The sequence below is a fragment of the Mustelus asterias genome, chromosome 1 (assembly GCF_964213995.1).
Source record: "Mustelus asterias chromosome 1, sMusAst1.hap1.1, whole genome shotgun sequence".
NCBI classification, from domain to species: Eukaryota; Metazoa; Chordata; class Chondrichthyes; order Carcharhiniformes; family Triakidae; genus Mustelus; species Mustelus asterias.
In genome coordinates, this window is record NC_135801.1 from 113,382,943 (window position 1) to 113,399,248 (window position 16,306).

Here is a 16,306-nt window from a genome sequence, read left to right on the forward strand (position 1 = left end):
CCGAGTTTTCGGAGTGCTGCCCCTTCATCAGGTGAGTGCAGCACTCCGAAAGCTCATGCTACCAAATAAAATCATTGGACTTTAACCTGGTGTTGTGAGACTTCTTACTGTGCCTACCCCAGTCCAACACTGGCATCTCCACATCATGATTATGTAGGCTTTTGGGGTTCACTGCACGTATTTAAATTAATTTAGCTTTAACTCCCAAAACAAAGCATCTCTCTGGATTACACTTCTTTGCAAGCAGGGTAGACATCATATCTCCAGTTCTCCTGCTAAGTAAACCCACCTACTGTTTATGGCTCCATCTCTTCTCTTAAAACATACATGGGTAACTTTCTGACCTGCCATTTTCCTTTAGGTGTTCTGGCAATCTCTAAAGCTCAACATTTTAGTTATCTTACCTCTTACAACAATAATCTTCCCAGAACTAAACATTACCTCTAAAATATTAACACAAACCATAAACCAGATATTCATAAGAGGTTTCATCAGAGATGCCAAGGTGATCAACATGGTCTATAGATTGGGATCTGCGGCAGTGATGGCTTCACACCTGCAGATGCTGCTTCACCTAAATTTGATTCTCCTAATGAAGATGCACGAGAAGAGGAGGTTACAGGGCCAGTCCCATTCTGCCACTTTCCTCGGTGTGACCTCCATACCAGCCAGATGAAGAGAGATGCAGCAGAAACTAAATTCAGACTAAATAAAACTAAATAAAAACACAATGTACTCAGTGAAGCCCCCAGGAAATTTTTGCTACCAAAAAAACTCTTGCAGGAATGTTAAATAAGTGTGCCGGCTCACTAACTGTGGTCTTGTTGGGGCTGGAAATCCAATGTATATAGAGCAGGAATTCAAAGTGGAATCAATTTCTGTGCCTTTCTAGCAGTGCTGACAACTTCCAAACAGGTAGGAGAGATTCTGATTCCACTTATCAGCATTCCAGTTGCTATCACATTTAGGGGTGGGACTGGCAGCATCCTGGGCTTCCCCAGAAATCCCAAAACTTATGACTTGATCATAGCTAGGTATGTACATAGCTTGTATACAAGTAGTGTATTAGGGCTCAAATTACCTTGTTCTTTTTGCAGTTAATCCAGGATTTTAGGTATTGCGCCCACCAGCAAGTGAGCAGCAGTAAAGCTAAATTGAGGATTTTAAGTTTTCACCAAAACTGATCTGTGCTCCGCCAACTGAGTAGCAAGAGGAACAGATGCCCCATTTGTTCCATTACTAAGGGGACTAATTAAGTATCATCTGGAATTCATAATCTAAACGTTGTTCGGTATTTTAAAAAATTCATTCATGGGACGTGGGCACCTTTGGCTGGTCAGCATTTATTGCCCGTCCCCAGTTGCCCTTGGCAGGCAGGTCAACCACATTGCTGTGGCTCTGGAGTCACATGTAGGCCAGACCTGGTAAGGATGGCAGATTTCCTTCCCTAAAGGAATTAGTAAACCAGATGGGTTTTTCTGAGAATCGACAGTGGCTTCATAGTGATCAGTAGATTTTTAATTCCAGATAATTCCAGTAATTTATTCCAGTATACAATAGCTGTTTGATATTTTCATCCACCTTTAACCCAACTGATCCACATATGAGCATAAATTCTTGCTGCAAACTGTCCTAATAAATTCATGAGCATGTTAAGAACTTGGTCCCCTTCAAAGATAATATACTGTGACAGTGAGCCTTATTTTGTGTTGGAAAACTGTAAGCAGAACTGGAAATATAAATGAATTTGCCTTTCAAACTGTATCAATATTATTTGAACTTTTGTCATTAGTGCAGTACAGGAGGTTCACAGATTGTTTCCTCTGATCTGTGTATATGTTGATTGATATGTTGGTTGCTGAATGCAGTGTGGTAAATGGCTGATGAATACAAATCACACTTTCAGAAGCTCTGTAGTATATTTACTTTATTAGCAATTGAAAATAACAAATACCACACATACTACTCAGCTTTGTCTAACTGTTCCTGTTACAACTGCACGCTTTCCTCTTATTATTTAGAGCAATGATCAGTATTTCAAACATTGAAAGTAATATGATTCAGAATGTAATAGACTGTCACTTCAGAATTTCTCCACCAAGTCGCAGACACAGTGAGTATTTATTCTTCAGGGATCCTTTGAACTGTGGGGGAAAGAAAACTATTATTTGATTTCATTCAATAGTTAAGGATTCTCCTGCCTAGAACACTCAAACAATGTGGCATGCACACAGTTAGAATGTAAAACCTAATCCATAAGAAGTCACAATGGAAATCACTTGTCAGGATGGCCGAGTGGTCTAAGGCGCCAGACTCAAGGATTCAGTCCTTCCCATTGCGGGCCGGGTGTTCTGGTCTCTGACTGGAGGCGTGGGTTCGAATCCCACTTCTGACATTACCTTTTTCAATCCTGATAAATGCGAAGTGATGCATTTTGGTAGAAATAATGTAGGGAGGAGCTATATGATAAATGGCAGAACCATAAAGGGTGTAGATACGCAGAGGGACCTGGGTGTGCAAGTCCACAGATCCTTGAAAGTGACGTCACAGGTGGAGAAGGCGGTGAAGAAGGCATATGGCATGCTTGCCTTTATAGGACGGGGCATAGAGTATAAAAGTTGGGGTCTGATGTTGCAGATGTATAGAACGTTGGTTCGGCCGCATTTGGAATACTGCGTCCAGTTCTGGTCGCCACACTACCAGAAGGACGTGGAGGCTTTGGAGAGAGTACAGAGGAGGTTTACCAGGATGTTACCTGGTATGGAGGGGCTTAGTTATGAGGAGAGATTGGGTAAACTGGGGTTGTTCTCCCTGGAAAGACGGAGGATGAGGGGAGACTTAATAGAGGTGTATAAAATTATGAAAGGCATAGATAGGGTGAACAGTGGAAAGCTTTTCCCCAGGTCGGTGGTGACGTTCACGAGGGGTCATAGGTTCAAGGTGAAGGGGGGGAGGTTTAACACAGATATCAGACGGACATATTTTACACAGAGGGTGGTGGGGGCCTGGAATGCGCTGCCAGGCAAGGTGGTGGAGGCGGACACACTGGGAACGTTTAAGACTTATCTAGACAGCCATATGAACGGAGTGGGAATGGAGGGATACAAAAAAATGGTCTAGTTTGGACCAGGGAGCGGTGCGGGCTTGGAGGGCCGAAGGGCCTGTTCCTGTGCTGTATTGTTCTTTGTTCTTTGTTCTTTGAGATGAAAAGTCTCTAAACGTTTAAGAACATAACATATGAAATAGGAGCTGGAGTAGGCAATAGGCCACGTGAGTCTGCTCCAGCATTCAATACGATCATGGTTGATCTTCTGCCTCAGTTCCACTTTCCCACCCATTCCCCATTACCCTTCCTTCCCCGAGAGATCACAAATCTGTCTATCTCAGCCTAAAATATACTCAAAGATGTATCAGCAACTCCTCGGGGAGAGATTTCCTAAGATTCACAACCCTCTGAATGAAGAAATTTCCCCTCATCTCAATCCTAAATATTGACCCCCTCGTCCTGAAATTGTGTGCCCTCATGTTCTAGATTTCTCAGTAAGAAGTCTCTCAACACCAGGTTAAAGTCCAACAGGTTTATTTGGTAGCACAAGCCACAAGCTTTCAGAGCGCTGCTCCTTCATCAGGTGAGTGGGAGTTCTGTTCACAAACAGGGCATATAAAGACACAAACTCAATTTACAAAATAATGGTTGGAATGCGAGTTTTTACAGGTAATCAAGTCTTAAAGGTACAGATAATGTGAATGGAGAGAGGGTGTTGTGAGACTTCTTACTGTGCTTACCCCAGTCCAACGCCGGCATCTCCACATCTAGATTTCTCAGTCAGTGTCTACCCTGACAAACCCCTTCAGAATCTTGTACGTTTCAAAGAAATGCTTCTAAATTCCAGAAAGTATAGGCCCAACTTAATTTCATCATAGGATAACCCTCTCATCCCAGGGACCAATCAGGTTAACCTATGGTCTAATATCTTAGAACATTGCAGAAGGAGGCCATCTGGCCCATCGAGCCTGCACTGACAACAATCCCACCCAGGTCCTATCCTCATAGCCCCACATATTTACCCTCCTAATCCCCCTGACACTAAGGGGCTATTTATCATGGCCAATCAATCTAACCCGCATATCTTTGGAGTGGATCTTCAATGCAAGTATATTCTTCCTTAAATATGGAGACCAAAACTCTGCACATTACTGCAGGTGTGGTCTCACTAAAGCCATGTGCAGTCTTAGCAAGACTTCTATTCTTGTACTCCATTTCCCTTGCAGTAAAGGGCAAAATGCCATTTGCCTTTATTATTGCTTGCCGTACCTTTCTGTAATTATTTCATGCAATACAAGTGTCACTGGAAAAAAGACAGTTTTTATTAGCATCCCTAATTGTTCTTAAACTAAACATTTCAAAGGGCAGTTAAGAGTCAACAATCAATGATAGTTTCATGGTTACTATTACCAAGATAAATTTTCAATTCCAGATTTATTAATTGAATTTAAATTCCAACAGCTACTATGGTCGGATTTGAACACATATCCACAAAAACAACAACCTGGATCTCTAGTCCAATAACATTACTACTGTGCCACCATCTCTCCTGATTTTAACTGTATGCTGACTTACTATGTTCTTTGTACTAATACACCCAAGTCCCTTTGAACATCAACATTTAGATGTTTAATGCATTTTTAAAATTATCATACTTTCCTATTTTTACTACCACACATTTTCACATTATACTCCTTTGCCATATTGTTGTCCACTCACTTAAGTTGATTATATTGCTTTGTAGCTTCTGTGTCCTCACAGCTTACATTCACACCCAGCTTTGTATTGTCAGCAAACCTGGATACTTCACTCAGAGTCTTCATTGAAATCATTAGTATAGATTGTAAATATCTATGTTTCCAGCAATGATCTTCAAGGCACTCCCATTAGTTACAGCCTGCAACTTGAAAATGCCCTGTTTATCCCTATTCTCTACTTCCTGTCTGCTAACCATTCCTCCATCCATGCCAATATTTTACCAGCAACTCCTTGTACTCTCACCTTGTGGATTAGCTACCAGCCAATCAGATTGGTTGACAGTTCCCCAGTCCCTGCAGTGATGAGACCTGAAGAGGAAGTTCACCAACATGCCAGCACCTAGTCCCAGGACCAGGGGACAAAGTAACTTTAAAGGGTTCCAGGGTGGGGAGAGAATGGAAGGCCCGGCAAAGTGCAAAGGGGCATTCGGGTTGTCAGGGGAAAGGCCAGAAGGGAAAGGAGCTCCGGTGGTCACTGGACCTTAAGTGGGGACACCTGCTGTCAGAAGGGGGCTTCTGATAGGTGTGACACCTCATTTCCTCTCACCTCCAAATTCTGCCCAAAGTCTAGGTCTGTTTTTTTTGGGCTTCCCCTATGCCAGGTAAATCCTCCTGCTAAACTAAAAACTGGAGTTGAGTGGGAAATGATGTTTAAGTGGATTTTAATTGGCCATTTAAGGGTCTCAATTGGGGCAAAATAGTAGCGAATGTCCTAATCTTTCCTTCTTTGGCATACTGTCAATTTTTTATCTAATGAGGCACCTATAAACCTGTGTTAAAGGTGATTTATAAATGCAACTTATTGTCATTTGCTTTTGTACTGGTTCAGTATTTTTCCACCCAGGGGCATGTTTCTACACTTGCTTATGTTTTATGATCATTTACATATTTTTTGGTTGGCAGGAGGAAAGAAAAGAAAGTAAGAGGACGTGGGAAAGCACAATTTGGGTAGGAGCTTGCATTTTCCTCCCAGCTTCCCTAGATATTTTCTGATGGATCCAGAGCAGGCAAATGCAGAAGTAGCTCAGAAGTAGTTCTGCCTTATCCCCACTTTTCTGTTTGTCCGCCCCCCACCCATTTCTGTCAGACAATAAGCCCTCCCAAACATAGAAATTCAGTGCAAGAGAAGGAAATGTGATGAGTGATTTATTTCCTTCCCTTTCTGTCACCCTAACCTGGGGACACTCTTTGGTTCCATACTGCCAGTGAAACAGAGGACATGTTGGGGAGGCTGCTTAATATTTTTGTGGCTGTTGAATCTTTGCGAACATTCTCATACCTAATCTGAAAGGTAGGATTATTAATTGCTGAAAACCTTTCACAGGTTGCACGAGAGACGGGAGTGTGACACAACAAACCTCTTCCCCAATTCCAATCGAAAACTCTGGCAGAAGCTAGGGGACTACTTTCAAACTTCAAAGGAAGGTCACGAGATGCTGGAGCAAGTGTAAAATTCTCATTCCCATGGAAATGCACCCCAGAACCAGAACAGAAAATCTAGACCTAATATGCTTCGATTTTTTTAAAGTTTGTCTTTATTTTTGAACTATGGTATAAACATTCTTAAACTAATTCTTACATATTACAGTAACAAATGTTACTCAAAGATCAAGAAGCAACATACCTGATGTCAGTGGGGTCTGGGGTTGGCTGTTGAGGTTTATGGTCTGGGCATCCATGAGGTCCATTTTTACCTTCAGCACGGTCACAGCCGTGATGGTGTTTACTGGAAAACATCATCTTACAACTTAGTACAACTAATAAGCATGTTCACTAATGCAGAATCATTGGTCACTGAACCAAATTGGACAGAATCTTGTTGCAGAGTCAGGGGTCTCGTCTGCCAGACGGAGACCATCACGTGGGAAAGTACAATTTGGGTAGGAGCTTGCCTAGATATTTTCTGATGGATCCAGAGCAGGCAAATGCAGAAGTAGCTCAGAAGTAGTTCTGCCTTATCCCCACTTTTCCAAAGGGCCCACTGAACCAATCAGGCAGAGGCGGGCCTTCCCCTTGAATCAAGAGCTTGGGGGCAGAAGTCTTGCCTGCCGAGAGCTGTCATCCAATCAGAGACCAGCAGCGCCTGTGCTCAGCAGTGCCACTGGGGAGGCTGTGGCTACCACTGGTAGGACAGGCACCGGAGTCCCATGATCCTGCAGTGACCCAGGTGACCCATAGGTAAGTAATTTGGGGAGTGGGGGCGGGGGCGGGTGGGGGCTTTAGAGGTTGGGGGTCATGGGGAGAGGGATGCAGTGGGGTTGGCAGCAAAGACAATGTGGTGGGTCTCAGTGGACCAACTCCTTCCCATTGTCCAGTCCCTTAATCAGACACTGGGCAGCTTGGATCGAGCCCCTTCCTCTAAAACTTTGGATGTGACAAACTCACTGCACATTTTTAACTGTCATACATACCACATTCTGGCCACTAACTCTGTTTCTCACTCCATAGATCCTGACCTATTTTTGGTATAGCCAGGCATCATGCTGTGTGGCATTACCACGTGCTGTGTGGGTTAGATTTAGGACAGATCGAGCTGCCCAAAGCTAGACGTTTTGAGGCATTGTGGACCCTCAACTGTAGCAGAACTGTGTTTCACCAGAATCTGTAACTTCACGGCCAGGCATATATCGCACTCCATCATTATCATCAAGTCTGGGGGCCAACCCTGGTTCAGTGAGAAATGTTGAAGATCATGCCAGGAGCTGCACCAGGCATATATGAAACGGAGATGCCAACCCTGTGAAGTGACAACACGTGCATGCTAAACAGCAGAGGCAGCATGCAACACAGATCAAATATTTCAAAGGAAGGTGAATAGATGCTGGTGTGCATCCTACAGTCAATGGAACATATCAAAGCTCTGCAATCCTGCAAATCCACTTATGAATGGTAGGAGACAATTCAACAACTTCTTTGGCAGTCCCTCAGGGTTGGGAATGACTTGCTTCCACTCTGGGGAGGTGGGTTCTGCAGTAGCTGAATAGTCGCAGACTCTGCCACAGGTCTGGCAGGTGATGTCTGATGAGGTGGGTGGTTGAAATGCTCTGGATTCTGTGCTCTCTTTCCACTGTTTACACTTGGCCTCTGCGTGCTCCACCCACTGACACTCAAGGTGACTGGCACCTTTGCGGATGCTTCTTCGCCAGTTTGTGTGTTCTCAGGCAAGCGATTCCCACCTGTCCATGAGGTTGTTGCATTTATTTAGGGAGGCTTTCAGAGTGCCCTTGTAACATTTCCTCTGCCCTCCTTGTGATCATTTGCCATTGTGGAGCTCGGAGTAGAGCACTTGTTTCAAGAGTCTTGTGTCGGGCATGTGGACAGTGTGGGTTGCCCACCACAGCTGGTCAAGCACGACCACTGCCTCGATACTGGGGATATCAGCCTGGGACAGGATGCTCATATTGGTATGTCTATCCTGCCAGTGGATTTGCAGGATTTTGTAGAGGCAACATAGGTGATATCTCTTCAGGGATTTGTCATGTCTCCTGTACATTGTCCATGTTTTTGATGCATATAAGAGGGCGGGGACCACGGCTGCCCTGTAGACCATGAGGTTGGCGCTGGATTTGAGGTCTGGGTCTTCAAACATTCTTCCTCAGGCGTCAAAGGCTGCACTGGCTTACTGGAGTCGATGTTGAATTTATCGACGTCTGCACATGCCGAGAGGAGGCTCCCAAGGTATGGGAAATGATTCACGTTGTCCGGGGCTCACTGTGGATCTTGATGTTTGGGAGGCAGTTTTGTGTGGCAGGTGCAGGCTGGCAGAGAACCTTTTTTTTCTGGATGTTCAGTCTGAGGCCCATTCTCTCATGTCATTGTGGAGCAGGCGGAGAATGGTGACGAATTTCTGCGGGCAGCCAAATTTGAGGAGGATGTTCAACAATTGTTCACAGTTGACAGAACCGAAAGCCTTTGCAAGATCGAAGAAGGCCACGTACAGAGGTTGATGCTGCTCCCTACATTAAGTTGATCTTTCTCTACATCCTAGTTATGACTGTAACACCACATTCTGCACTCTCTCATTTCCTTCTCTATGAATGGTATGCTTTGTCTGTAAAGCATGCAAGAAACAATACTTTTCACTGTATGGTAATACAGGTGACAATAATAAATCAAATCAAATCAAATCAAATCAGACCACTTCTCCTGAATTTGTCACGCGGTGAAGCTCATGTCCATTGTGCCTCTTGATGGACAGTAACTGCATTGAGACTCAGAGAGGAGCTCTTCAGCTATAGGGAGCAGCGGTTGAAGAGGATTTTTCGAGATGACCTTTCCCATGGCGGAGAGCAGGGAAATCCCTCTGTAATTTCCGCAGTCGGACCTGTCTCCTTTCTTGAAGATGGTCACAATTAAGGCGTCTCTGAGATCTCCCGGCATGCTGTCTTCCTTCCAGACAAGGGCGATATGAGGTTGTGGATTCTTGTCAAGAGTGCCTCTCCAATTGCATTTTAATACTTCAGCAGGGATTCCATCTGTGCTGGAGGCCTTGTTGTTTTTCAGCTGTTGGATGGCTTTTTCAACCTCACAGCAAACTGGGATTCTGAGAGAACTGGGGAACTAAGGGTGCACAGTGGCACAGTGGTTAGCACTGCTGCCTCACAGCGCCAGGGACCTGCGTTCAATTTCAGCTTTGGGTGACTGTCTGTGTGGAGTTTGCACATTCTCCCCGTGACTCTGTGGGTTTCCTCCAGGTGTTCCAGGTTCGTCCCACAGTCCAAAGATGTGCGGAATAGGTTGATTGACCATAAAAGTTTCCCAGGATTTGTAGATTAGATGGATTAACCATGGTAAATGTGTGGGGTTACAGGGATAGGGCGGGAGAGAGGGCCTGGGTAAGATACTCGCTGCATAGCCTCTTCTGCACTGTCGAGATTCTATGAAGCATAACCTCTCTGCAATGAGATCACTCATTCAGAGACTGACTGCTGGAGGGAAACAAGTCTTCCCATTTGGTTGGGCCCTACTTCCATCCCATTAAAGTGTTGCGCACCTGCTTCCTGTAAGTGCTGGGTCTGTTTGGGGTGCCACAGGTGGAACTGATGGGAACTCTGATAGGTGATGTCATCCCACCACCCCTGCCTCCTTTTTGTCATCACCTGGAAAGGATTAAATGCAAGAAGCGCCAGTTATTCTGCCTGTGGAAATTATGCCAAAGACAAATGGAGTGCAGACTCAGTGTAACTGCGCCCCACCCTCAATCTTCATTCCCCAGTTCACTCCAATAAAGGTTTCCAGTTTCCCTGATCCCTGAGGTAACTTTGTGCCATACTGGATGCTTTACCCTACCAGATAAGGAATAAAACATATATCCGAGGAAAGAGGAAGATTTAGAAGATGGATCAAAACAAAAAACTGCTTAAAGTTACCGCAGATTAAAAATTCTGAGCATGGTAACACGCAAGACTGTGGTTTTGTGAGGCCAGGAGTTCTGAGGAGATTGTTAACAAAGTTTGGAAATATTGCTAGAGCGACATCGCTAAAACGTTATAATTAAGTTTGAGATTAAATACTTTATGTACATAAGATTATGGTAAATTACTCACCTATAGTTGAAGTTTCTAAACCAATGAGGACATTCATTCCCAAAAGGAGCAAATCCTGCATCTTGAAATTTTTTACGGCAAGCCCCCATATATGAAGCTTTTCCAATCACAAAACCAAGAACTCCAGCAACTGGAGAACAAAATACAAAGAAAATATCGGAGAACTGAGCTTTATTGCAAAATGGGATTATTTTGTGAAATATGAACAATAACAACTTTTATTTATCTAAATCATTTTGTTACATTAAATGTGCTAAGACACTAATCAAGAGTGATATCGATAATAAAAAGCTCCAGGGACATCAAGACACTTGATCAAAAGCATGACCAAAGAACTAAATTTTAAGGAGAATCTTAAATGTTGAGAGAGAGCTAGAGTGGTGTGGGTGTTTAGGAAGTGAATTCCAGATCTTAGGACCTTAATTGAAAGCATGGCCATCAGTGGTGTTGTGTTAATATTGGGAATGTGTGAGAGATCAGAAATGGAAGAGTCCAGAGATCTGGAAGGTTTATGGGGCTGGAGGATGTTATGAGATAAGAAGGAGAAAGACCTTGAAGGAATTTGAAAACAAGGATAAGGATTTTAAAGTTGAGACATTGTTCGATCAGGAGCCACTTGAGGTCAGTAAGTAGAGGGATGATGGATGAACGTGAATTAAGCTATGAGAGCGTGGTTTTGGATTGGTCCAAGTTTATTTAGGAAGATGTGTTGTTGGTAAGGAGAGCATTAAATAGTCAGGTCTAGTGGTAACAAAGACATTGCTCAAGGTTTCAGCAGCAGATAGAATGAGGCAGGGTCAGAGTCGAGCAATATTATAAAAGTGGAAGTAGGCAGTTTAGCTTTGACAATGGTGCAGTTATGTAATTAGAACTCAATCAGGGTCAAACACAACACCAATTATGAATGGTCTTACTCAGCTTAGGCCCTCAGTCAATGAGCAAACGTCAGACTGCCACTTCCCAGATTCACTCTCACTTTCTCCATGCCAGCTTCACAAATACTGTAACTTGGCCAGCAGGAATAAAAACCTGCTGTGGACTGGGACCACAATTCACAGCTGCCATTTCCATGAGATTAGTGAGGGGAATAGGCAGAGGAGGTACCAGAAAGGCTGAGGGGAAGGAAATGGTGGTCAGGCTGACAAAGCAGCCGAAATCCTCATTGGCCCATTTTCACTCTGCTTTTTGCCAGAATCACAGAAGAGACTCTCACCATAGAGTGTACCCTACTGAATGTAAGCTATAATATGGGCACACACACATTACAATGACCTGAATTTCCAGACTGTGTTTCTGCGTATTGCCATTAACAGCAATAAATGACATTATAATCAGACAGTAAAATAAGTCATAGCTTACGTGCGACTTTAGGGATTGATCCAAACCTCTTTGAGGGCGAAAAAATTCCTACACAGGAAATAGAAGAAATGATTCCAATTTATTGCATAAATTACTGATCCTTTGATGAAAAAGTGATTTGCTTTTGGAAGTATTGATTCCCCAAATCTATAGCCTGCGAGGGAACTAAAACACGTCACTCTCAGAAATAAAATATTTTCCTTAGCAAATATTTACAAATCCACCCTTCAAAAAGAAATCGCCTCTCTTTGATGAGCTTGTTAGATTTTTTTAATGCTGATTTATGTAATGCTAATTCTAACCCCTGCATTCCTCAATGGGAATTCTTAATCTGCTTACTTGAACAGCCATGAAGTGTTTACCCTGCTCACATATCCTTCAGGTACCCAACTGAGGTCACCACTCTGCTTTGGACACCCGACGATATCAAGTTCCTGATCAAAAACCCGACAGAGATCAATGGGCAGCTGTAAGCTGAAGGAACATCAAATGCCATTGCTTCATTACTGAGAGCAAAACTGAGGCCCATTTCACTGGGGTTTCTGTGGATGTTCTGCCTAAACTACAGTGGTTAGCTGTGAGAACCCTATGGAATTTTAGCCCAAATTTATGCAATGGATCAACTTTGATAGAACAATTTTATTAAGCGTAGTGCTAACTGCTCATCAAACCTTTATATTACCTTTGTACACCAGTCCTTGGGTAACAAGCATACTTCCAAGAGACAATGGCAAAGCTGAAAATCAAAAGGATTCATAAGAGAAATTCCATTCTAACAAATATTAAGTCAAATGCAAGTCCAACATCATGCAAGCATAATTATATTCAAACGCACGGTGAGCAGGATGCTGAAGATACATGGTTGAGTGGGAAAAGTTTGAAGTAAATTTCCCCTTTTGTCTATTTATTACCTCCTTTGCATTTGATTTATTTTAGACTATGTACAACAGAGCTCACTCATACTAGACGGTAGATGTAACTAAGAGTTAGAACATGGAGGAATGGTTTGGATTGGGTAGAAGTGACGGCGGGTGGGTGTGGGTGTGGTGGGGGGGGGGGGGGCGGTGGTGGTGCAGGGACATCAGTAGGTGATGGGAAATCATCTCCTTGCTGTCAGCTTTCAGGTTTTCCCCAGTCAGGATAAGTGGTGGACAGCCAACCTGCCCCCAGGAGGCGAGTTGGCATTTTAAATGAGATTACCTGCCTCAGCTTGCCAGTTCTGAAGAAGAGTAATACAAACTTGAAACATTAACTCTGTTTCTCTTTCCACGGATACTACTAGGCCTGCCAAGTTTTTCCAGCATTTTCTGTTTTCCTTTCAGGTTAAACCTGCTCTGCAGTATTAACTGGTTGGCTGGGTTTCCTTGGCAATTGCACTGAGGCAAGGACAAAGAGAAGCACCGAGAGCACTCTCTAGGAGGAGCGGGATTTCTTCCTTAAACCCTCGGTGCCTCCATGATCAGAATCCGCCCCCCCCCCCCCCCATACAAAGTCACACAGGAACAGTCTCCCTCATCCCCAAAGTAAGGGATTAGATCCCTGAGTGAGATCAAACCCCCAAACGCTGTGGATCAGATTCTCCTAGTCTCCACTTTTGGTGTCAGGGATTGGATTTATGTGGTCCTGCAGCCTCTTCCTCCAGTGTTCCCTGTCTAACTAGAAGCTAATCAGGTGGATATTAGGGCAAGGAATCTGTCAGTGATATATAGCACATGTTATGACTTCCAGGCATCCCACCTGCTATCTGGCCATCCTCCGTGCTCAATACATCAAAAAAGTTAAATTCTCCCCTAACTGTCCACAATTATTGTTAGAGATCAGGGAATTATGTGGATATGTCAGGGTGTAGCGTCAAGAAAATAATCCCCAAAGTATCAGAGTAAGAGCAATTGTGTAACACAAATCTATACATAATCACTGCCAGGAACGCGTATCCAAATTGATAGTTCATATGATCAAGTAGCTTTGAATCACTTCGTTTGCAGAAACACTAGAAAGGAAGGACGCTACAGTGTGACAACTTTTCAGAAAATAAGCAATCAAAACTTGCCTCTATACCAGAAACTCTCACTCTTACACTCCATTATAATCTTTCCAATTTTCTCATCAAAAAAATATCGGCTGACACACTCATCCTGTGTATAAAAAAATCAATTGTGTTGTCAGTCATAAGCAATACGAAATATCTCAGTCTGTGGATGATTAAATGGTTTTACAATTACTGAAATCAGCAAGAAGATAAGAAAGTTTTGAATAAAGAAAGGCAATCAGAACATCATTCCTTTGAAGAACCCACAGTTGGCATGAACCTAATTAAGTACTTGAGGGAGTTGAATAAACACAGATAAAATATCTGGTGCAGCAAAGCTTTTGGATGTCTCTTCCTGACTTTTATCTTTAAATATGAAAAATATTATTCTAACCTAATTACTTCACCAATGATACTTTCTTGTCTGTAATATTTATTCATCAGGGGGGGGGGGGCGATTTTCTGACCTCGCTGCACCTGGCGGAGATCGGGCCGATCCCGGAAAATAATGTGCAGGCCTAAAAATTGGTTTCGTGCCCAGCGCAATCATCACGGCCCCTTTCTACTGGTGCAAACCAGATCTCGCCCAGAAAGGACGCAAGGCGGATTAGCATGAGATTGACTTGATTTCAATCTCATTAGCGAGTTCGGCATGTGATTGTCCCCCCTTCCGGAATGCTCCCACATCTCCGGTGGGAGGTCACACCGTCGTCAATAAGTAACTGTCTCCATTAGCAGAGACTAGGCCAAATGGCCACACCGGGGGAATCGGAGGCCATTGAAGCCCCTAGGGTGGTCAGGGGCATGGCCGAGCATTGCTCTGGACACCCTGGCAATGCCCAACGGACACCCTGGCAGTGCCATGGGTCATGATGGGAGGGGGCATGACGGACATCATAATGGGGGCATTTCGGTGTCCCATCAGGTGGGCCATGATGCCAGCAACTCGTGTGAGGAGGGGATGGGGGAACATGCTGCTGATGAGGGTGGGGCCCGATGTCCGTGTGGGGAGGGTTTGCCAGTGCACTTTGAGATTGGGGTGCTCTTGCGAAACTGCGCCAGAGCTCTCTGCAGCTGGGCTCATTGGCATGTTTAGGCCCTGCAATCCCAATACCAGCATGCACCGCATCTCTCTGCAAACAAAGCAACTGAACATAGGATGATTGCAATCCAGAGTGTGCCTGATGGACCTGTGTGGAGCGCTCCAGTATTCTCGCCGTTATGACACTGAGTTTTTTTTATGTCACTACTCATGCATCAGTATTATTCTCAAGCAGGACTCCAAACACGCACAGTCCCAATCCCAACACCGTCCAGCCCTGACCCATCACAGTCTGTGGGATCCTTGGGAGGACCTCTCATTGTAGGGCCCCTAGTGAGCGATTTCTTTATTATGGGCTCAGCTCAGTGCCTGCTGCTACCTGGGGGAGGCCTCCCTGAATTTCCCACCCTCCTTCAGCCCTTTCACAGGTGCTGATAATGGAAGTTTATTTTGTTTAAAGTGTATGTTATCTGTGGGAGAGGGTGGGACACTGGGATTCATTTCAGATTGCTGTGGAAAAGGCTCATTGTCGACACAATGGACCGAAGATCACCTTCTGTCTTGTAACTTGAAAATATATGTAGAAGTTACAACACAGAATAAGTCATTCGACCAAGCCGACCTACTTCAACTTTCACTCTGTATGTGAACAGATCATGTTTACCCACCAAATTCTCATAGCACTTCACCCATGTTTCCTTTGTCCAACTATCAAATCCCAACTTGAATGTTACCAGAGTTTCAGCCCCTCCCTATTTAGCTTTTATGGTTCTGTGTAACAAAGCAACTTAAATCTTCAGTCATGCAGAGCCTCACTGAGCATGGCTATGTTGTGATGGCTGAAGGGATATACACACCGTGACATCTGAGTACAGGACTAGAAAACTTTAAAAAATAATTCCCTTCGGTCGAGGCCTTTATTTCATGCTACAATCGACAAGTTACGCTAGCCTTTCACCTCCCTTGTTCAATATTTAAATTTGTTTTTCATTTTCAGTTAAACAAACATAGGCTGAAGTTCTGCTGGAGTTCCACTTGCCTCTGACCAAGTTTCCTCAGCAGTTTCACCCCGCGCTTCAAATCTCAAAGTTGCTGCTATATTTTACTCTACACAACGTGACCTCCATACTTACTCTGTGCCTTGTTGGTGCAAGCTGTTGGTTTGGAGGGGGTGAACTTTCACTCGACATTGTTGTTCTGCCTAAGCAGTAATTCACTCTGCTGACAAACTGTGTGCAGCCTGTCTGTAACTTTCACAATCGACAGCGATTTCCTACTTGGGTAGATTCCTTTGTTCTAATCTCCGCCTAATCTCGTTACCAACCTTCCTTAACTCTTTCTTCTCTCACTCAAAGTAAATTTAAGAAGACGTTCAAGTGTCAGTGAATTTGTGATGCCGAAAAGTTCAGCATTTTCTTAACACTCCTTGAACTGGAAACTGCTGTTTTAAATTGTACATTTTTAAATAAGTTATGCAGCCCAAAACATTTTATTTTACCGAGGCATTACTTACAGAGCTTTGAAGTA

At 43.8% G+C, this 16,306-nt stretch overlaps 1 protein-coding gene and 1 non-coding gene across 2 annotated transcripts; one reads left to right on the forward strand and one right to left on the reverse strand.

Annotated features, from left to right (window-relative positions):
- Positions 1-1,913: 1,913 nt before the first annotated feature.
- On the reverse strand, positions 1,914-16,044 carry ociad2 (OCIA domain containing 2). Its single transcript, XM_078220176.1, has 7 exons — positions 15,913-16,044; positions 13,759-13,843; positions 12,391-12,444; positions 11,709-11,756; positions 10,350-10,479; positions 6,428-6,529; positions 1,914-2,144 (listed from the first exon to the last, which is right to left on the reverse strand). The coding sequence occupies exons 1-7, from the start codon at positions 15,967-15,969 to the stop codon at positions 2,129-2,131; spliced, it is 492 nt and encodes a 163-aa protein (XP_078076302.1). The 5' UTR covers positions 15,970-16,044; the 3' UTR covers positions 1,914-2,128.
- trnal-caa (transfer RNA leucine (anticodon CAA)) lies at positions 2,282-2,395 on the forward strand. Its single transcript has 2 exons — positions 2,282-2,319; positions 2,350-2,395. It is a non-coding gene; the product is annotated as a tRNA-Leu (tRNA).
- Positions 16,045-16,306: the final 262 nt, after the last annotated feature.